The sequence below is a fragment of the Glycine max genome, chromosome 12 (genome assembly GCF_000004515.6).
Source record: "Glycine max cultivar Williams 82 chromosome 12, Glycine_max_v4.0, whole genome shotgun sequence".
Classification (NCBI taxonomy): Eukaryota; Viridiplantae; Streptophyta; class Magnoliopsida; order Fabales; family Fabaceae; genus Glycine; species Glycine max.
The window spans coordinates 4,810,989-4,832,597 of record NC_038248.2 but is presented as its reverse complement, the minus strand read 5'-3'; the positions used below and the strand labels follow the sequence as shown (position 1 = coordinate 4,832,597).

The 21,609-nt window shown below is 34.4% G+C and overlaps 3 protein-coding genes across 5 annotated transcripts; all 3 read left to right on the top strand.

The window, feature by feature from the left end:
• The first annotated feature begins 4,761 nt into the window (after window positions 1-4,761).
• Window positions 4,762-8,764, top strand: LOC100779732 (protein SOSEKI 2). Its single transcript, XM_003539650.5, has 3 exons — window positions 4,762-5,607; window positions 5,699-6,577; window positions 8,254-8,764. Exons 1-3 carry the CDS (start codon window positions 5,303-5,305, stop codon window positions 8,414-8,416), a joined length of 1,347 nt encoding a protein of 448 aa, XP_003539698.1. The 5' UTR covers window positions 4,762-5,302; the 3' UTR covers window positions 8,417-8,764.
• A 6,741-nt stretch (window positions 8,765-15,505) lies between these two features.
• Window positions 15,506-16,362, top strand: LOC100819852 (zinc finger protein ZAT12). The gene has a single exon (XM_003540685.3). The coding sequence runs from the start codon at window positions 15,506-15,508 to the stop codon at window positions 15,974-15,976; it is 471 nt and encodes a 156-aa protein (XP_003540733.1). The 3' UTR covers window positions 15,977-16,362.
• A 754-nt stretch (window positions 16,363-17,116) lies between these two features.
• LOC100819317 (uncharacterized) lies at window positions 17,117-21,005 on the top strand. Of its 3 annotated transcripts, none has more exons than XM_006592143.4 (6): window positions 17,117-17,420; window positions 17,712-17,810; window positions 19,084-20,145; window positions 20,228-20,293; window positions 20,399-20,597; window positions 20,697-21,005. In XM_006592143.4, the coding sequence occupies exons 2-6, from the start codon at window positions 17,808-17,810 to the stop codon at window positions 20,759-20,761; spliced, it is 1,395 nt and encodes a 464-aa protein (XP_006592206.1). In that variant the 5' UTR covers window positions 17,117-17,420; window positions 17,712-17,807; the 3' UTR covers window positions 20,762-21,005. The 3 variants fall into 3 exon arrangements, with proteins under 3 accessions (XP_006592206.1, XP_014620022.1, XP_006592207.1); XM_014764536.3 differs by having other exon boundaries at window positions 17,231-17,420; window positions 17,684-17,810; XM_006592144.4 differs by lacking the exon at window positions 17,712-17,810 and having other exon boundaries at window positions 17,231-17,420.
• Window positions 21,006-21,609: the final 604 nt, after the last annotated feature.

Sequence of the window (21,609 nt, the reverse complement as noted above, 5' to 3'; positions counted from 1 at the left end):
AAAGAAGGGAAAATCTGAATTTTTCTAGTTGGAAGAAAAGTTTTACTGATGTAAAAAGACTACAATACCCTCTCTAACTCATTCAACACAAATATAAAAGTTTTGAAATATATTCGTATCAAATGTGATAAATAATTAAATCTATAAATAAGAAATAATAATGATACTAATAAATTTTATTAGCATAATTATTATAGTTAAAAAATATTTTATCAAATATATTGTTTTAACTTTGTAATATATTAAACATTATAATTTTTAAATGTTTTTTATTTATTTAGTTCTCTAAAAAACATTAATAGATTGACTAAAATTATGTTATAATATTATTCCCTCAAAATTAAGGAAATATTTTGGTATAAAGTATAAAAAAAAATCAAAGTATAGAGAATGGGAGTTCCATGATGTTAAAATTAAATAAAATATCACACCAACATATTTATACTTCTAAAATTTATTAAAAAAATAATTTTACAACGAAATTATCCAAACCTATAGTTTAATTAAATTAATCTACATACACAAAATAATTATAATAAATTATTTATAAATATTATTATCAGTATAATAATTACACGGGACCCTTTCAAAATGATGCCAAATAGGCGTAGCTCACATGAACGAGAACATGGGCCACTAAATATAGTTTGTTGTAAAAAACCTGATCATTTAGATGGCCCAAAATGTTACGGATCTTTGATCCAATGACATTCGCGTTTTTCTTTTTGAAAACATTGAAACTCGAATAGAATAGAGTCAATAGACTAGTTGATAAAAAGGAATAAAAATGAAATATACTATTATTCTCGAATAAAATATAAAGAGTAGCCCATATTGAATAATAAGAAAAATTTTGCTCTCTCTTATCATTTTTTAATATATTATTAATATGTAATATTCATTAATTTTATCGATGATTAATTTTCTTCACAAAACTTAATCAATTATCTTTAGTAGGGGATTTTTTTATTAATCACATTTTTTCATCCATAAGATTATAATCCAACACCTTACCTAAAGAAATCAAATCTAATATTACTTGGACTAATGAAATATTCCTTAAAAAAATCATGACATATTGTAAAATATAAACTGAGTTTCAGATGGTCATTTTATCAAAATTAAAAGGTTTAATACTCTGGTGCATGGACTTTTACCAATCTTAACTTGTATTTATTTTTTAATTAGGATCCGCGTCTAATTAAAACATGTGAAACTTTGGAGGTCAATATTCTCATCCGAGCAAATTCTAAACTGAGGAAGAATTTAAAAATACTTAGGTTAGAACCTGCAAAAAGAAAGTGAATGATATTGATAAGTTTATTGTTTTTAATAATAACTATTTTAAAAGTTATATAAACAATATATATTGATAATTATTTTATAATAACAGAACATAAAAGTTGAAGACAAAAACTACATTATATATCTATTATTTTTCATTGCCATATTGTGATTAATTTTTATCATAATTTCTCAAGGCTAGTATTGTTATTTATTTAAACTATCCACAAAATATTATTTAAAGTAGACATTGAGCTAGTTCACCAATTTATTTTTATTTGACTGATCTAGTCTTTATCCAAAATATTATTGATTACCTGCTAATAGAATTCTCACATTAACCATAAGAATAAATAAAACCCATATACCTATCAACATGTTCTGTTTGGACAATTTTCCCATAAGCACTTATAAAAGAAAAAAATAAAAATGAAAAATAAAATAAACTTATCTAGAAGTTAAAATTATGCTTTCTTTATCCCATTAAAAGTGACTAGATGAGTTTTCAATGAAGATTAATCATTAACAAAGTTGATAATACTTTACATTAATGTTTTAAAAATCTAGTCTCTCAAAAAATTATTTTTGGCATATACATGAGTTAATGTTAGCTCATATGAATAAACTTTTTCATTCTTTTCTTTTTATTTTTTTCTTTTAGAAGTATTTATAAAGAAATTTATCTAAACAAATTATATATAATGTAATATAATTGATAAATAATCTTATTTCTTAATTAAACATGTGTTTACAAGTTTAATTTTAGATTTTGTATATGAAAAGATCCTTAAAAAAATAACTCTAGATATCAATATATACTTCAAGATTAGTCCTTGTATCCTATGAAGGATATTAGTGTTCACCCAAAAACCCAAATCCTGTATGAAGTCTTATCCTTTTCAAGTGAATCAGCCTTCGTTGGCAAATATCTCATTCTTAGATCAATAATTGTTCCCAACTTATATATGTCGCTATGAGAAAAGCAATTACACGTCATCTATCACAAAAGTTGGATTGTTGAGTCTCTTACAAAGGTCGAAAAGTCATTCTCATAATCCCAATTCTCCTCTTTTTTAAACAATTGTCTCAGGTCCTTTCCATTTCCATGACACTCATTCTTTTCTCTCATATCTATATGCCCAAATTACTTGTCATCGCAGATGAAATTCACGTGATCTCGGTGCTTTATCTCTCCTAGATCTTACTAATTTCTTCTTGGCCAATTATTTAAATTGCATTGCTATAGTAATTAATATTGTGACACCGCATCCTCACGATATTAATTTTACAATATCAAAATTCATGACATCTCATTCCCTGCATTTGTTGCTCTCAATATAGATAAGTAATTAAATAACAAACTACAAACAATGGATCAGCTCCATCTGGCAACTGCATTACTCCACCACATGCATCTGTCACGCATCAATAAACTTTGGTTGAATTTGTAACAATGTATAACATAAACCAGCTATCATTCATCTGCGACACAAATGGTTTCAAAACTTGAATTATTAACGCAAACATTTAAGATGATTGATTCATATAAACTAGTAATTTAGGTTTATTGATCTGAGATGTGAATTAGAATATATTAGTAATTAATTTATGGAACACATGTAACCTGTGACATCGTAAAAATATCATTGAGTAAACAAAATAAATATCGGCATGGTTATTGATGTAGTTGAGTCAACAGGTGGGAACACAATAGCCTGGCTGAGAGGTGGGAGAATTTTTATAATATCTGCATCCGCATTGCCACGCTAATTAATTGTGACAGCATTCTCACCATTTTTTTTACAATATCTGCCATCACATTCCCTGCCTTTTGTTCCTCTATAAATTATAAAAAGTAATTAATTAAATAGTAACAAACTAGAAACAATTTCGCTCCAACTTGCATCCCTTGAAACTTCATTACTAATTCTTCACATCAGCAGCGGATTCAAAACCCTAAGTAAGTAAATACAAATTATAAAAAATAAAATCAATGAATTTAATTATATAAATATAAATAAAATAAAATATAAAAATATAAGATTTTATTTATAAATTTGATGAATTTTAAAAAATAAAAAAGTGCAAATACACACCCTCGACTGATTGTAGGTCCGTTATTGCTTCACATGCTGCAATATAAGGTCATAAATAATGGTATCTAAATTCAAACTATTAACGCAATTAACATGACTAATTAGTTCACACATACATGCATATATATATATATATATACTTGTCATTTAAGTTTCTTATTCTAAGATGTGAGTTAGTAATTTATGAAACACATGTAACTTGTGACATTGTAAAAATATGATTGAGTAAATTAATACATAGACATTGGCATGTTATTTGATGTAGTTGAGTCAACAGGTAGGAACATAAGCCTTGTTGTGTCTGAGGCTGGGGCCTTGGGCTTGGTGGGTATTAGCAAATGCATGTGCTCTTCAATGACTTTGTTCATGCCAATTTTGATCCATCCCTTGGACTGTTGTGCCGATAAATTGGACCAACCGACCATTTCCCATTTACAAACACACACCACGCCCGTTTCCAAAATCATTCTTTTTTATTTATCAATTTCATAGTCTCGGAAATCAACCACACACTACTACTCTCTCATCCATCATGCATATATATGCTTTTGACGCCCTTCACTCTCTTCATTTCTTTCTTCCACAAAATGATCAATTCTCATATATAGACGCCACTGCCCATAAACAAGTGAGCTAGCCAAGCCATGCCATTCACGTTAATTACCTCCATCTACAGATCGGATAAGATCAAAATAATGAAATGTCCATAAATAAGGGTCCGTTTTAAAGGAGTGAAAATGGACGGAAAAAAATTAAGAGAAAAAAAAACGTATAACAATGTATTTTTCTTTATTTGGTTAAAATGAAAAAAAAATCTAAATAAAAATTGACTCCATGAAATAAAAATTAACAATTTTCTTCTCTTTTATTTTTTTCTCTAATTTAAATTTCGAAATTTTATTTTATTTTATTTTAACCGAACAGTATAGATGGATATCTTCTTTTTAGGAGCATTGGGAACATTTGGGCATGGTCAACGGTCGCAACTATCCCATAAATAATTGCCATCTGGATTGGGACCCACTCTTTTCACGACATAGAATTCAATAAAAAATAAAATAAAAATGTTAGGCCCCCAAATTCACTAGGCATCTACTCTACATAAGGGCTTATTAAAACTTGAATGATGCCGTGAGAGAACCGCGACATCATAACTCAATATAGTCAAAGTTAGGTGCAACATCGTGTCCAAGTCTGAGCGGTCAACCTAGCTGAAAAAACATTTAAATTTTTCAAATGAAAAGTAGTTGAAAATTCATAGAAAAGAATGAGAAGAAAAGCAAAATAAACGTAGACTTTTGCGAGTGCTTTCATAAAACCGCGGGACCACAAAAGTAAAATAAAATTGAATTTTGAAGCGTGTAACACTAATACTTGTACTAGTATTATTCAACTGAAGCATTAAATGCAAACAGTTGAAGTGGGAATTTTGAATTTTCCAGATAAAAATGGAATCGTCCGAATTTTCGTATCTTATGGCTTCTATTCACTTGCTGTCAAATAGATATTCCGTATATTTACTTGGTCAGAGTTTGGTAAGACGACAAGCAAGATGGAACAAGAGTCTAGATTGTAAATTTTGAAATTTGGCTGAGCAATTTTATTTTTATTTATAGCCAGAGGAAAATCAGGAGCATGAGTTACTTGCTTCATAATGTTGAAAGGCAATTAATTAATTTGGAGTTTGGTGACAGTAAAAAGAAGGAACTCAGGAATGCATTAAACTAAAGAGAATTCTACTGTCACAGTCACAAACAGCCATTCCTTGTTTGGTAGCTGTTGTCTTTGGCATCCCCATTTTGAATTCTCTCTCTCCCTCCCACTCTTAAAAACACAATTCGCTCGCTCTTCAAAATCCATCTTAACAAAACCTCTTTATTTTTTCTCATTCTCATTACTCTCTCTTTGCAGAGAAGAGAGAAATGTCGCTGAGTTCCAGCTCCAGGGGAAGAATAACGACGGAGCTTCAAGTCCCCAAGAAATGGACAGAGAGAGAAACAAGTCCTGAGAGAACCAAGGTTTGGGCCGAGCCCAAGCCCAAGCCCAAAACGCCCAGAAAAGTTTCCGTCGTTTACTACCTCTCCCGAAACGGCCAACTCGAGCACCCTCACTTCATGGAGGTTCCTCTCTCTTCGCCTCACGGACTCTACCTCAAAGACGTTATCAACCGCTTGAACGCTCTCCGAGGGAAGGGCATGGCCACCTTGTACTCCTGGTCCGCTAAACGGTACCGTTTTCTGTTCTCTTTTTATTTTCCACTAGTTCAAATTCTTTCTCTCTTTTTTTTTCTTGTTTCATTGATATTTGTGGCGATTCAGGAGCTACAAAAACGGCTTCGTTTGGCATGACTTGTCGGAGAACGATTTCATCTACCCGACGACGCAAGGGCAAGACTACATTCTCAAAGGATCGGAAATTGTGGAGCACAATGTTACCGGCGCCGGCGCGAGGGTTAACAAATCGGAGGAAGAATCCGATTCGCCGGTGGTGATCACGAGGCGGCGGAACCAGTCGTGGAGCTCAATCGATATGAACGAGTACCGAGTTTACAAGTCCGAATCGTTCGGTGACTCGGCTGGGAGAATCGGCGCCGACGCGGCGACTCAGACGGAGGAGAAGCGGAAGCGGAGGAGAGCGGGGAGGGAGGGAGAAGCGGTGGAGATTCAAGAGAAGAACGATGGAATTGAAGCGGGAATGGAGGGAGAGAGGGTCGCGCACGTGACTTGTGATGATGATAATAATAACCACACTACGGAGCTGAGTAGGGAGGAGATCTCGCCTCCACCGTCGGATTCGAGCCCCGAGACGCTGGAGACGCTGATGAGGGCGGATGGACGGCTCGGATTACGATCTTCGGAATCCGAGAAGGAGAATCTGACGGTGGAGAGCTGTCCTAGTGGGAGGACGAGAGCTTCGTCTGTTTTGTTGCAATTGTTATCGTGCGGTGCGGTGTCGTTTAAGGAGTGTGGGGCCAACGCGGTGAAGGATCAAGGGTTCTCGTTGGTTGGGCACTACAAGTCCAGGATGCCCCGCGGAGCAGGGAATCATTCGGGAAACGAAACGGGGACATCGATGGAAATTCCAGATTTGAGCAGGGTGAGGTTGGAAGACAAAGAATATTTTAGTGGGAGCTTGATAGAAACCAAGAAAGTGGAAACCCCTGCTTTGAAGAGGTCATCTTCTTACAATGCAGATAGGTATGTTACGCATGTGCTTTCAAATTTAGTGAATTAGACAGGCATTTTTTCATGCTGCTACAAGATTATTGGTAATGGATAATCCTGGTTAATGAATATTTAACAGCTGATATTAAAAGAATTGAGTTAAAATTATTTATTTGATCTAATAACATAGTATTTGACAATTTCTGCATCTATTCATAGATTTTTTTTATATAGCCATTGTTTTGAGGTGACTTTTATAAATTCCATGCTCCTGCGTGTACCTAGTAATTAGCAACGTTGGAGAATGTGGACATTGACATTCATCCTGTTTCTGCTCCATAGGCTGAATAAAAAATGTGGTTAAGCATGTGTGAATGCTTCTAGGACGTTGAAAGCATCTTGAGATTGAAGACATAAAAAATGTTATTCGAGTTGAACAAGTAGGCCATATTTTGTTATTCGAGTTGAAGACAAAAAATATTTTGTACACTATTTTGTAGGTTATTATATTCTGTACCTAATTTCTTTCCCATTTCATTTTTTTTATCATATCATTTATTTATATTTATTAGTTTTTTTTTCTGTTTCCCTCATTCTTCTGCCCATACACTTAAAATTTGGGGGATACATTTAACATTTTTCCATATTATACTACTACAGTTTCCGTATAAAGTGTTATGCATGTCATTAGTCTTTTTTAGTTGTATTAAGTTAGTCTTTTTTTGTTGTATTAAGTAGGTATTCAGAGATGGATCTAATGGACCTAATAGAGAACATTAGAAGTTATTTCAAAAATTCTGAACTAAACTACATATCTTACGGTTTCAAATTTTTGTATATCTTATGCATTATTGTCAGATCAGGGTAGGGTTCCCACTTCCTCGGTCTCCGGATGTTGTCCATTCTGCTGGTTCATCATGTAGTCTCCTATTTATTTCTAGGTGAAAATGAAAGCCTAAGTAGTCATGCTTAAACTTTTGCAAGACATTGCTCCAACTCCAATTTTCATTTGATTTTTTTTTGTTTATGATCTGCTCGCTAATTGGGTGTGAAAATTGTACAATTTATAAAAATGGGTAGCTAGCAGCTAGTTACAATTGGTTTTGCACCGTCACATAAGATGCTGATACTTGACAGTGGCGTGTCTGTCCTGTTCCATCTTGTTGTACTCAGTATGTATTGCGAATTAATTATACTTCTTAAATTTTAGTAAATGATGCATGTATTCATACCCGTCATTTTGTTTTGGCCCCATTTAGAATTTGTCAGCTTCTGTACGTGGGGTCTAATTTAAAGCATCCAAAGAGTTAATCATTCGTTTTTCATAAATTAACTTGCCAGTTTGCCACCTATAATTATACTGGTAGTACGAAATTAGCGACAACTGGGATGCATCGGGGTAAAAAAAAAAAAGAGGAGGAATTTCTGTTGGGCGCTTGGGGTAATAAGTACATCAAATATTATATGCTCTGTTTTGATTGCAGGCTACTGTTTATTATTATCGTTTTAGGTATGTACTGGAAATTAGGTATGTTATTAAATAGCATAATAATAATTGTTATTGATTGTATAACAATTTTTTTAATGATCGGACAAAATGTCATTAGATGGCATGAATAAAGATTGCCTTTATGATTGTGACAGTGACTTTATCAATTATGTGGTTTGGTCTAAAGTTTGGGTTTGTCTATTGTCTCTTCTCCTTGCAGTGGTTCCCGGTTGCAAATAGTGGAGCATGAAGGAGAAGCTGTGCGGGCAAAGTGCATACCTCGGAAGTCTAAGACACTACCAACAAAAAAAGAAGAGGGTGTTTCCATGCATATTGTTGTCAGTAGCCAACATGGGAGCAAAAGATTCGACACACAACAATAAACTGATACTTTGAATGAATATAAAGCGAAAGGAAACCTTGTGAATGGAGGTTTGTAGGCTGATAGTGGAGAAGAGGGCAAAAGCTTAGAGATGTGAGGTTAGAACGAGAAGTGTGGAAGAATGTATAAATATAGGGAAGCAGATAGGATCTGTACTAATCAAGTAAGTACAGTATAGTGATCTAGAGCTTTGCAATTTGCATGTCACGGCATAGTGGGCAGATACGTCGAGGGAACGTTACCTATGGAAAGAAAGTAACTACTAGTTTGTAGCCCTTGTCCATTTTGATGTTTAGGTTTTGGCCTAAAGTCAGTACATGTAAGGGTGATCTGATATCTGTTTCCATTACTTGCTCTTGTTAAAAATCTCATCACGTGAGTAGTATTTAAAAAATCTATAAAATTCAGGAAAGAATATTTAAACCAAGAAAAGACGAGGGAAAGCGAGTCAAATTAAGATCTTGGTTTAGTTTGATTGAAAAACTTTTATTTTCCCTTCCTTTATTTGGTTTCTAAGGAGAATTTTTTACACAAAAACTGTACACAACATAGCTTATGATGAGTCGTGTAAGAAGAGGAATTTTTTCTTCCCTTGTCCCACTGCTCTTTTACTCCCTGAAAGCATCCATGATTCGTCCATATAATGATTAGTCACTATGTCTTTGTTATAAGAACAGCATGAAAAGCAACGATCTCCACAAAATCACGTCTTGAAATTGTTCCTATATCTGTTTAAAATCCTTGATTACTAATCTAAATCAACTAATTTAAACTACGTGACCATTGTTAATAGGCTCAAAATTTGATGTTCACAACAATACATGTTAAAGTTTAGTTTAACTTATGATGCCATCCAAAAACAATGCTCCTCAATCCAAAAAGAGCAGAAAATTAGGTATATAAGCCAATGTCATGTCATTTTTTATAAGGTTCTTTTCACAGAAAAAACAGATAGACATAGAGAAGAAAAACAGTAGAAAAGTGAAGATTGAAGAAGATGACGAACCAGGACAAAATAGCTGCAAAGAAGTGAGACTAGAAGGGTGTGATAGTGTAACAAAAGAGATGTGTACTCGGTACACGTGAAGAAACTCTGAAAAGGAAAGGCAAAGGTTAGTTTCAAATTCAAAATAAGGAAAAAAGGTCTCTTTTCTTTCTTTCAATTTTTGAAGTAATTTAAATTAAAATGGAAAATAAGACATCTTAATCCATCTTATTTTTTCTTTCTTTATTTTAAAACTAAATAAGGTAAAATTTTAAAAGAAATCTAAAAATCTTTTCTTTTCATTTTTTTCAACCAAATACACTAAAAAAAAGAAAAAAAGAGAAAAATGTTTAAGTAATAATACACGAACATTTTTTTTAATTTTAATATTATATCAATCCCTCTTATTTATCTTTATCTCTTTTCCTATTATATAAGAAATTCTAACAATCTATATTTTTTTTCTTATTTTTATATTTGTTTCTAGATGTTAGATAGGATAATGAAATTTCCCTCAAACAGTTTTCAAAATGTTTTATTAGAAAGGTTAAGCACTGTCTCTTTGCACATAAAAAATAAAGTTCAATTTGTCGCAGCCTTTTCCCGTGTTAATCCTTTGACTTTGAAAGAACGATGGGATACGTGAGCACTGGACAGACTCTACCGCGGCTTTGCCCGTTTAAACTTAAAAGCACGTCTGTGACTTGGATCGAAATTTTCAGTGGGTCCTTGAGAGCATCATTTGATTATGGAATATGGAGTACACTCATTCCTGGGTGGATGTAGAGAAGAGAGGTGAAAAGAAAAGGAAAAAAATACTAAATATGGTAAAAAGAAAGAAAAATAAGAAAAAAGAGATGTAAAAAAAAAGTAAATATTTGAAAAATAATAATCTTGATTATTTGATAAAAATATGTAACAAAATTAGGATTTCTTTTGGTCCTTTTTTTGAATATAAGATTATTGGACAATGAAAAGTTTCTAGACTAGTTTTTATCTCCAAGGTACCAAAATCTGCCGACTTAACCCGGCCATTACAAGAAATGCAATTCAAGTGATATATCAGAAGTATAGATATAATCGATCATTATGTGACAAATAAAATTTAAAGTTTTAAAATTGGCAAGTGATTTGGATCACCATGTGGACAGTGTTTTTAGAAAGTAAATAAGCTAGTCCTAACAAAATTTGTCGAGTAAAACTATGAATAGCTAGTTCATCAAATTGTCCAAATTGTTAAATAAACCATGATCGTTATCGAAACGAAAGGATTATTGAGTTGAGTCCCACAAAAATTTCGCTCGGTCAAAAAGGAAAGAAAACAATTTACCCGCCGCATCTATTGCTTAGCAATTTCTCTAGATTTGGCATCATATTAAAAGAGAGTTACCTCTTTAATAGCACACACATCTCACGACTTTCTTTAAACGTGACATAACATTTTAACCAAACAAATTATAAGATGCATACAAAATGGATTTAAAAATAGAAGATAGATATCTTCATAACAGAATAAAGAACTTTTGGTGTAAAGAACTTACTTATTAAAGACGCATAAACATCTCCACTGGGCCTCTGCCAAACAAATTTCCTTTTTAACAACGTGATCGATGGCTTATTGGATTATGTGGTGTTGGTGGACTTGTTGAGTTTGAATGAGATAAAGCCACCATTCGAATCCGTTGTAATCCCTAACACACATCGAGCTTAGAAAACCATGACGAATGTCCTAATTCATCCAACAACTTGTCCATCGTGGGCATCGGAAAGCGGTCTTTGACTGCGATGGCATTTAGGGTTCTATAATCAACACAACAATGCTAGTTTCCATTCCTTTCTTTTACAAGGAGTATCGGAGATGAGAAAGGATTGTGGCTTAGTTGGATACGATCGGCGTCGAGCATCGTCGCCACCTATTTCTCTAGCTCTACCTTCTGGTAATAAGGGTATTTGTATGGTTTGACGTTCACCGGAGGTGAGTTGGGTAGTAGGTGAACATGATGTGTGATAACATGAATGATAGGAGCTGGTGCGGTTTTGCGAAGGTGTCAAGAATAGAGAGGATGACTGGTGGTGTATTCAAAAGTGTTGAGGGTGGTGGGGTGGAAGAAGGTTTGGTTGGGTCAGGAATGGGTGTTAAGTGGTACAAGGCGGATATGCTTTGTGTTTGCGCAAAACGTTTAAGTTGTTGGGCTGAGACATGTGTTGGAGAAATAGGCACATCAGCATAGAGCACAACGAGCTAGCCAAAATAAGAAAATGTCATCTATAACATGGAGTAATATGTGATAATTGGGCCTAACAATTTCAACTATTGCACTCCCAGGACAATATCAGCACCACTGAGAGGCAGACGATAAAGGTCAAGGACGAAGGTGTGGCCCTACAACTTAAGAGGTACGCTGAGGGAGGTGGTATCGCACCCCAGGGTGCTACCATTACCCACAATGACTTGAAGGGCTTGTGTTGGTGTTGAACAAAGATTGAGGAAACGAGTGACGTGGGATTGGATGAAGTTGTGGGTGCTCCCACTGTCAATCAAGATAACCATTCGATGATGGGCGATGGAGTTGTAGAGACGAAATGTATTTAGAGTCGAAGTCCCTGCGAGGGCGTGGAGACTTATATGTGGAGGGGAGCCTGGGTCTAGGTCAATAAGGGGGAGAGGCTCGGGAGGAGGACTGGCTAGTAACGGGTCTAGGGTTGAAGGATCCGCGTTCGGCTTGACAATAATGAGGTAGAGGCGTGGTTGGCAACGGTGGCCGATGATCCACTTCTCATCGCAGTGGTAGCATAGCCCTTTATCTATGCATAGGGCCATGTCTTTAGAAGATAATCTCTTAAAGGGTAGTTACGGTGCCGAAGGATCCGCTGGTAATGGCGGCGGAACCGGAGAGTTTCAAGGTGGTGTATGAGGTCGAAAACCACGACGGTGGTCATTTAATTTGTCTTTTTAGAGTTTGGCTAACGTGGCAGCTTAAGGATGCAAAAAAGGCTGCAAAGCCTGGACCTTGCGATGCAATTTTGAGAGGAGACTGGACACGAAGCAGGTTAGTAGGAATGGGGTAGCGAGGCCTACGACCCGATTTGCGAGGCATTCAATTTCAGTGAGATGGTAATTCACCATGCCTCTCTGTTGCAACTTAAACAAGGCGCCCTGTGGATCATCGTAGAAAGACAGGGCAAAACGAGACTCCAATGCCTAGAGCATCACCGACCATGAGGTAAGAAACCCATTCCGAGGCATCCACTAATACTATATTAACGTTGGGCCCTCCATGTAGAAGGACGCCATCATAAGCCATTTGTGGTATGGGATCGCCTGGTAATCAAAAACTTGGGATATCTTAAATATCCACCCCATGGGGTCTTGTCCGTCGAATCTCGGTACCTCTAATTTCATGTGAGGACGAGAATGTGGTGGTTGGATGGGTGTGTTGGGTGATTTCAACGAGGAAGGTGTGGTGGTGAAGGTCGCAAAGTGTACAAGGATGGAATCAATTTTAGAATTGAGGGTGGATTGGGCTTGGGAAAGGGTGGCTTGTGTCTAGGCGAGGTTGGTGTGGCTTTGGGTAAGGCTGGTGACCGCCTCCTCTAGGCGGTCAATGGTGGTTTGACGCGTGCTATGCTCAGGCATGGTCGACAACAGGTCGGACTAGTTGTGAGGACTATCGACTAAGTTGCAGAAAGATAAAGAATTAATAAAGAGTTTGATAAAAGTAATCACTAGCCCTTTCCCTTATTTCATTCGCTATTGATAGAAGGATTATGCTTACTACATCAATAACATAATTACTATAATCTGTTGTAACAAAAATGGAATTTGGAAATAACAGAATTGGTGGGGGAAGTGCTCTGCATCATGGTTGTTCCCTCAAGTGCCTACATGAAGTCGTTATAACAGGTGGGCTTCTTAACGGTCCTCGTGGGTCTGCTACTAGTGGCTAAGTTAGTGTTGCTATCACACTGCGAGGGAAAGAGAGAGAGAGAGAGGAATGGGAATCACAAGGGTGGAGTTTGTTTTTTTGGAACAAAGGTGAGTGAATGGAAACGTTGGGTAAAATTTATGCCAAAATGATGCTTAATGCTTTCATGTTACTACGAAATTTTTCTTTGAACTTTCCATGTAAGTAAAATTGTAATAGTGTGTCTGTGTACTTGGAATTATAATGTCCTCCATTTAACTTAGCTCTCCTCATTTAGTATATTGTAATTCGTACAAGACTTATGGATTCGTAATCCATAAGATGATCCATACAGGGTTTAAATTTGTGACTTTCATGCTATTAGCATAACGCTCTAACCAACTGAGCTAATAGGCCAATTATGTTATAAAACAATTAATGTCGCTATATTTAATACTAAAATTTCTAATATATATTTAATGCACAAGTAAATTTACATAATAAATTTTGTGACAGTTAATTTTGATCTAATAATTAATTTTTTTACATATATAAATTTTTATGAAACCTATGATTTTTATTTAAGTTTTGTGTTTTTGGCCTTATTACAATTAATTTTGATCTAATAATGTATTTTTTTACATATATAAATTTTAAATAAAAATCATAAGTTTCATAAAAATTTATATATGTAAACAAATTAATTTTTAGATTAAAATTAATTGTCATAAAATTTATTATGTAAATTTACATGTGTATTAAATATACATTAGAAATTTTAGTGTTAAATATAATAATATTAATTATTTTATAACATAATTGACTTATTAGCTTAATTGGTTAGAGTATCTTGCTAACAATTTGAAAGTTAGAGGTTTGAATCTTCCATGGGCCTTTAATTTTAAATTAATTTATACAACATTTTTTTAAATTTTAAAAAAACTGTAATCCAAACATATGACCAATCCGTATGAATATATGAATTAATGGATTACAAGTAAGCCTCTCACGGATTATGTATCTGTAAACTAATTATGAATCCATAACTTTACAGATTATGAATCCATTTATTAGTAGGGGTAATTTTAAAAAAAAGCAAAAAAATGTTGGGTGTGTAAGAAAAATGCCAGGTGCACAAAGAAATTCCTGGAATGGATTGAAGCACATCGAATTATGTGTTATTGGCCTGCATCCAAGAGGTTAAATACCTGCTAGGATATACTCGTACCTGTATATAAAGGCATTGCAGGAAGTCTCCTAAGTCCTAACAACGGCATGAAGCTACTTAAAGATTCAGTTCCTTAAAATGGTGTTTAACGGCAAATATAAATATGATTTAATTTTAATTGTACTTTTAGTCTTTTTATTATCTCCAATTCACATATTTGGTCCTTTTACTTTCTCATTTTATGAATTTGATTGCCATAATTTTGGTTCATATCTTAATTTAATATCTAATATTTGAACTTAATAATATTCAAACTTAACGTCCAAAATTATTAAATGTATAATTTATTAAGTTTACACAAATTTTATATTAATAAGATAATATATATGAAAAGTCACTTTTGTCAAAGAGTAAAATCAAATGATATCAAATTTTAATAAAATAATACATTTAATTTGATTTTTGTTATATCTTTTTTTATAAAAAATTTCACGTGACTTATAATATTGAATATTTATACTAAAATTTAATAATAGATACATTTCCACACTCAATGAAATATATATAAATACTCATGTGTGCTATGTGACACCTTAAAAGAGAAAGAGAGAGAAGTATAAATATGATGGAAAGAAAGAAATAAAGAGCAAACAAAAGTATCAACCCCATTTTAGAACTTGTGGGTCTCTAAATATAAATACTTTATTAATTATTTAAAGGAAGTTAAATAATATAAAAAAATGAGTGTAAGTGTGATTATACTTTATACGTATGGTAGAGAATTGATTTGTGCATAATTAGAGGCACAAATTGATGTAATTAAAATCTTGTATTTATAGGAAACAATGTACTAATATAAAAACTGTGTGAATATCAATAGTTATTTAATTAATTTGGGACGTAATTTCCTTTCCCCTGACGGTGGCTTGTAGTTTCAGTTGGAACTTGGAGTCTTCAACAGAGAGACAGAGTCCATGCATACGCGGCCACGCAATCTATTCTTTCTTAGCTATTGATACTGCACGAAAACTCATGAAGAGAGGCAGAGATAAGGAGAGTGAGGTGGGCATGGCTAATTGTTTGATGTTACTGACCAAAGTTGGTGAAACTGAAACCCCATCAAGAGAGAGGGTTCTAAGTTGTGGTGATTTTAGGTGCAAGACACGTAACAGGAAATTCCATTCGTTTCAAGCACTTGGGGGCCACCGAGCCAGCCACAAGAAGCTAAAACTCATGGCTTCAAACCTTTCGTGTTCGATGGCACAAAAAAAGCACCAGTGCCCCATTTGTGGGCTTGAGTTTGGGATTGGACAAGCCCTCGGAGGGCACATGAGAAAACATAGATCAGCTTCCTTAAATGAAGGTTTGATAACTCACGATCATGCTGTGCCAACATCTAATGGTGCTGAAAGGCTTCGTTTGTGCTTGGACTCGAACTTGGGACCGTACGAGAATGATCTCAACCTCATTTTAAGGACACCTGTTTTAAATTTGTTCATTTGATCGATTGGAGTGTTTTTAGGGCGAACTGTTGTTGGAAATATTTTAACTATTTTTTTGGTTACTTAATTACTTTGCCGTGTTTTTAGTTTACTAACTTACGCGTGACTCTATACTCTATAGGATTCTATGTATATTCATGGTGCTATTGGAAAATTTTGCTGACTACCGTTAAGCAAAGCATATTAAGCATACTGTCATGGTTCTTTTCAGGAACATGTTCTGAAAAGCAACTTTCAATATGAATGAAGGATTCAGTTACTGTTAGTTGAGGGTAGTTGTAGTTGATTGCATTTGTCATGGTAGAGATACCATTAACTGTATCAGAAGCTATTGTTGTATATATATAGCACAATCCTTCACTGTATTAGTTAATCCAATCAAATAGATCTCAGCATCCAATCTCTGATAGTCTCATTTGATCCGTTCCACTCACATTTGTGTAATTATCATCCTAATAAACACAATTTTATATCAAAACAAACAATAATTTTAAATTTTGTTCGATAATTTTAAAATCACGCATTTTTTATAATTGGAGGATCAATTTTATTCATTAGAAAATATAAAAACCAAAATCAAATTTAATAAAAAAAAATACAAAGAATAAAAATATTTTTTTTTCAGACTTCGAAGTTCAAATGTGCGTTTTATGTTGTGTGTTGTTTTTTTTTTCTCGTCAACACGTGTTTGTGAATGATTTCTCTTTCTCTTATTCAACTTTGTGTGTGTAGGATGGTCATCTACTTTCCTCGGAGGAACGAAAAGAAGAATTGTTTGGATTGTTAGAGACTAGAAAACAAGAAAGTAAAACAAACGTATTTTTTGAATCTTCAAAATTTGAAATTGAAAATTGTTTTCAGAAAATAAAAATAGACTCCCTTGTTTATTCAAAATTTTCACTTTTTTAATTTTAATATCATTTCTCTTCTCTTTCCATGATAAACTAAACATTGTGAGAATAAATTTTAACATTTTTCTTCTTAGATTTATATCTATTTTTCTCAAATCAAATACTCCAAAAATTCATTTTATTTTTCCCCTTAATTCTCTCGTCTTTATTTTCAATTACTTTCCTCCTTTCCCATTTCCCCAATACATCTTAAAATTTCTCCCCGTGCTGTCTCTCTTGCACCTCACCAATTGCATGTCGTGGAAGTTAGTGCACCTGAGCAACGGTCCAGATTTATTTTCTACGACACACGTGTGCGCCATCGAATAACCCAACCACGAGTTATGCTCAAATATAGGTTCATTCTATCTTATATCCCTCGGATTAGAAAAGATCCAGTGCTCCTCACACACCCTACCATATCATATGAATCGGCACTCTCTTTGAAAACTGTTATGCGTTCACCGGCGTCGGAAAGGTCGTCCGGTTAGGGTTCCGGCCATCGCTAAGGGCACGGATCGTAAAATCTTCTCGAAGCTTCTATGCTATTACTCAGTAGGTGTTCAATCGCTTGTTCACAATTCCCGAGCTCGATTAGTGGCACTTGCTGAATTTTATTCTATTTCAGTTTCTGTGATTTTTTTTTTAAATTCCTTTGATTGATACGTATTGTCGTAATTATCATTATTTGAAAGTATAATATCAATGAACTGTGAACATTCACTCATTCTTATATATTTATTTATTTTATTCTCTTTGGTCACTTGCTGTGTTTGCATTTTCCTTCGTTGTTGAGGTTGAATTATGTTTGTGAACAGTGTTGAGAGGGTTATTCTCTCGTTGCAGGAGTTATTAGGCACCATTTTTACCACTTGAAGTCAGTCAGCAACAATTTTTCTGTGGATTTTTCAGGAATATTTTCACCTGCAAAAGTTGAAGCAAATGGTATTTATAATCGTTAACTTTCACTGGATTAATTAGATTGTGCCTTGACTGCTCTCTTGCTTTTCACTTAAGTTTTGTGTTGTACGTTTTGTTCTTTTGTAAGGGCTGAATCCCTCTCCCAAGTAGTCAAGTTCACGTTGGATTGTAATGTAGCACAGTGCTGAGTTTGTTTGTTTCTTATTGGAAATTGGAATTAAGGAGCTAATCATGCTTTTAATTTTTTCTTTGGGAATTGGGGGTAGTGTTGACACTCGAGGGTCTGTAAAGTTTACACAAATGACATTGGGCACATCAGACGAAAAAGTGAGGATTCTATTTGTCGACAAGAAAATACTATGATATATGTACATGTGTAACAAACTATGGATTTAGAATCAAATCCCTTGATTTTCTCATCAATAGTTGAGATCCTTCACCTTTTCTTTTAAAGTGGACCCTCACGTTAGGAAAGTCAAATTCATATTGTGAAGTATATGACAGCCTTCATGTAAGTAGATGTAAACATAAATGATGAACCACTGGCACTGGTATATTAGGGCCATATTGGCAACTAACTTGCATAAGGACTTATAGGAAAATAGCCTATGACAAACGTTCTTATGCCAAAAGCTACTTCTAAATGAGCTAGTTGGAAAGCATGAATTTCTTAATTAGTTAGGAAGCTCAAACTTGTAGGATAAATCATAGTAGGTTTTCTTTTTATTTGCTTTATTATAGACTTGGTGTCAGTCCATGAGATGTCCAGCAAATTGCAATATACCTGGTTGTGTAACACAATCTCTTGAATTTGAGTTGGACTTAACTCAATTCCAAAAGTTAGCTCATGAGATGAGAATTGTCCAAGCCTTTGTAAGCTCTACTTTAGCCATATCTATAGTCAATGTGGGATCTCAACATAATCAATCTTTAGGTGCATCCATGGTTTATCTTTTCAAAAAATTTTAACCTTCTATGCCTTCCGTAAGCCTATTTCCTTTGGCAGACATCATTGAATTTTCATCTTGTTCTCCAGCATGAACCATCATGCAAAATAGCAGTTCATCCACACTCGGGTGAACAAATGAAGCTCTATAAAAAACAATCACATTGAAAATCACTAAATTGATTAAATATAATTAATACCTCCCCTCTTGTTTATATAGAATATTAGAATGTGACTATCCTCCTCTATCCTGTATCATTTTGAGTGAGTGAAATAAAGAAAGAGAATTCTTTTAAAGATGTACAGTTATATGTGAACCATAGTTGAAGTTTTTATTTATTTTTTCTGCAGTCTTTGCAAAACAAGGGATTTTGGATGGTAAAGGGTTCTGGACAAATTAATGACAGAGAGACAATATTTGATAATCCTACCAAAATTGAACCAAAACGACCTCATCAATGGTTTGTTGACGCTGCTGAAGTAGATTTTTTTCCAAACAAGAAACAAGCTGTAGAAGATGCAGATGAAAAATCTAGTCCTGGATTTTCAAATGTAAATATTCCTCCCTGGGAGAACAATCCCAATTTTCATTCGGTCCCAAACCAATTTATTGGCCGATTATTTGGGTCTGAAACCAGGCCTGTCAATTTCACTGAGAAGAATACTTCATATGTTTTGGCTGATGATTCTAATGTGAGATCAAAGATGATCACCAATCAATATGGAGATGATGCATCTTTTGGTTTGTCTATATCTCATTCTATTGAAGATTCTGAAGCATGTGTAAATTTTGGTGGAATAAAAAAAGTCAAAGTAAATCAGGTAAAGGAAGATGATATACAGGCTCTGGAGGGACATAATTTTGGTAGGCCAAATAATGGTAATCTACATCAGGCCTATAACAGGGAAGTTGAGACAAGGTCTGCATCAATAGGGCAAGCCTTTGACAGGGATGGTGATGCTTCTTTAATGGGACTTACCTACAGCAAAGGGGATGCACATGTCAGATCATTTAGTGCCCCCTTTGTCAAAGGTGATGACTCAATTGTATCAATTAGTGAGTCCTATAATAAAGAGGACACAAATATAATTTCTTTTGGTGGGTTCCCAGATGAAAGGGATATTATCTCTGTGGGTAGGCCTGCTGCAGAGTATGATCAATTATATAATCAATCTTCAGTTCATGGGTCAACAACAGCCCACGAGAAAGAGTTGGATGTGTCAAGTTCTGATGCAGTTGCAAGTACACTTCAGGTAGCAAAAGTTAAGTCTGAAACTGTATCCAAGAATAAACAAGAGCTCAAAACAGCAAAGAATGAAGCTCCAAACAGCTTCCCTTCTAATGTCAGAAGCTTGATATCTACTGGTATTCTTGATGGAGTTCCTGTAAAGTATATCTCAGTGTCACGAGAGGTAAATTTTGGTCTTTGTTGTCTGTTACTTTTGTTTGAAACGTTGTTTAATAAGCTATACTCATATTCCTGCATGGATGAAGGAACTTCGTGGAATTATAAAAGGCTCTGGCTATCTTTGTGGGTGCCAATCATGCAACTATACAAAGGTAATCCACTGGTGTACACCCTGACCAAACCTTAATTTAGGTTTTTCTGTTTCTTAAAATCTGTGATAGGTTACTCATTGACTGATTGATAGTTTACATTATCAGGTTCTGAATGCTTACGAGTTTGAGAGACATGCTGGCTGCAAAACAAAACATCCAAACAATCATATTTATTTTGAGAATGGGAAGACTATTTATCAAATAGTACAGGAATTGAGGAGTACCCCCGAAAGTTTGTTGTTTGATACAATTCAAACAGTTTTTGGTGCACCAATTCATCAAAAAGCATTTCGCAACTGGAAAGGTAATGGAAACCTTCTGTCCACTGTACACGCAAACACATTTACGTTTGTTTGGTATGTCACTTATCCAAATTTTTTTATCTCCTGTCAACTTTATCCAGAATCATTTCAAGCAGCAACACGGGAGCTTCAACGCATTTATGGAAAGGAAGAACTTAACCTATAAGTCCCAACCCTTTGTGAAAACGTAACTTAGGATAGATTCTAGTGTGCATAGTAAGATATGTCAGTTTTTACCATTTTTCCTGTGTCTTTATACGGCTCCGCAACCTTTAGTAATGTGCACCTTTGGATGCCTTGCTTAAAATATTCGAAGCTTTATAAGTTAGCTTATGTACAAATCAGTACAAGGTGCTTTGGTGGACAGAATTATCTATTACATTATCGATAAAGCTTATGTTCTTGTGTAATCAAACGAGCAAGACTTCTAGACTTGTTAATTTGTGGGCACTCTACTAAACTCGTGAGTCGTCAAGTGTCATGTAATGTTTTTTATTTATCTCCAAATATACAAGATAAATCCAAGTAAATCTAATAGTTCCTCTTAGGTTGGCGGTGGATTCTAGAAAGGAAGGTGGGCAAATAATGGTGGATATTGCTATTGGCACTCCCACTTGGTGCCTTTTAGTTGTATTCCCAAATTGTTCCTTGGATGGAAACACAACAAAAATGTGTTTTTGTTACGTAAATGGAGGTTAAAAAATAAAACAAAGCAAAATTATAATTTTGTTGTACATGTGTGTAACAGAATTATGTTTCTGTTGTGTTTTGTTTTTTCACTCACATTTATGCAATGGAAAAACAAAATACAACAAAAATACGTTTTTGTTACACACTTGGAAATTTACCAAATAGAATTGTGTTTTCATTTTATTTTTTTTATACAAAACGGAAATGTAATTCCATTTTGGCCAAAGTTTCCCACTCCCTTCCCCTTCTCCTTCCTCTTTCCCTTCCCCTACACATAAAAACAACACAAACACTAAGATCTTTACGAGGTGGCATGAGGTGGTG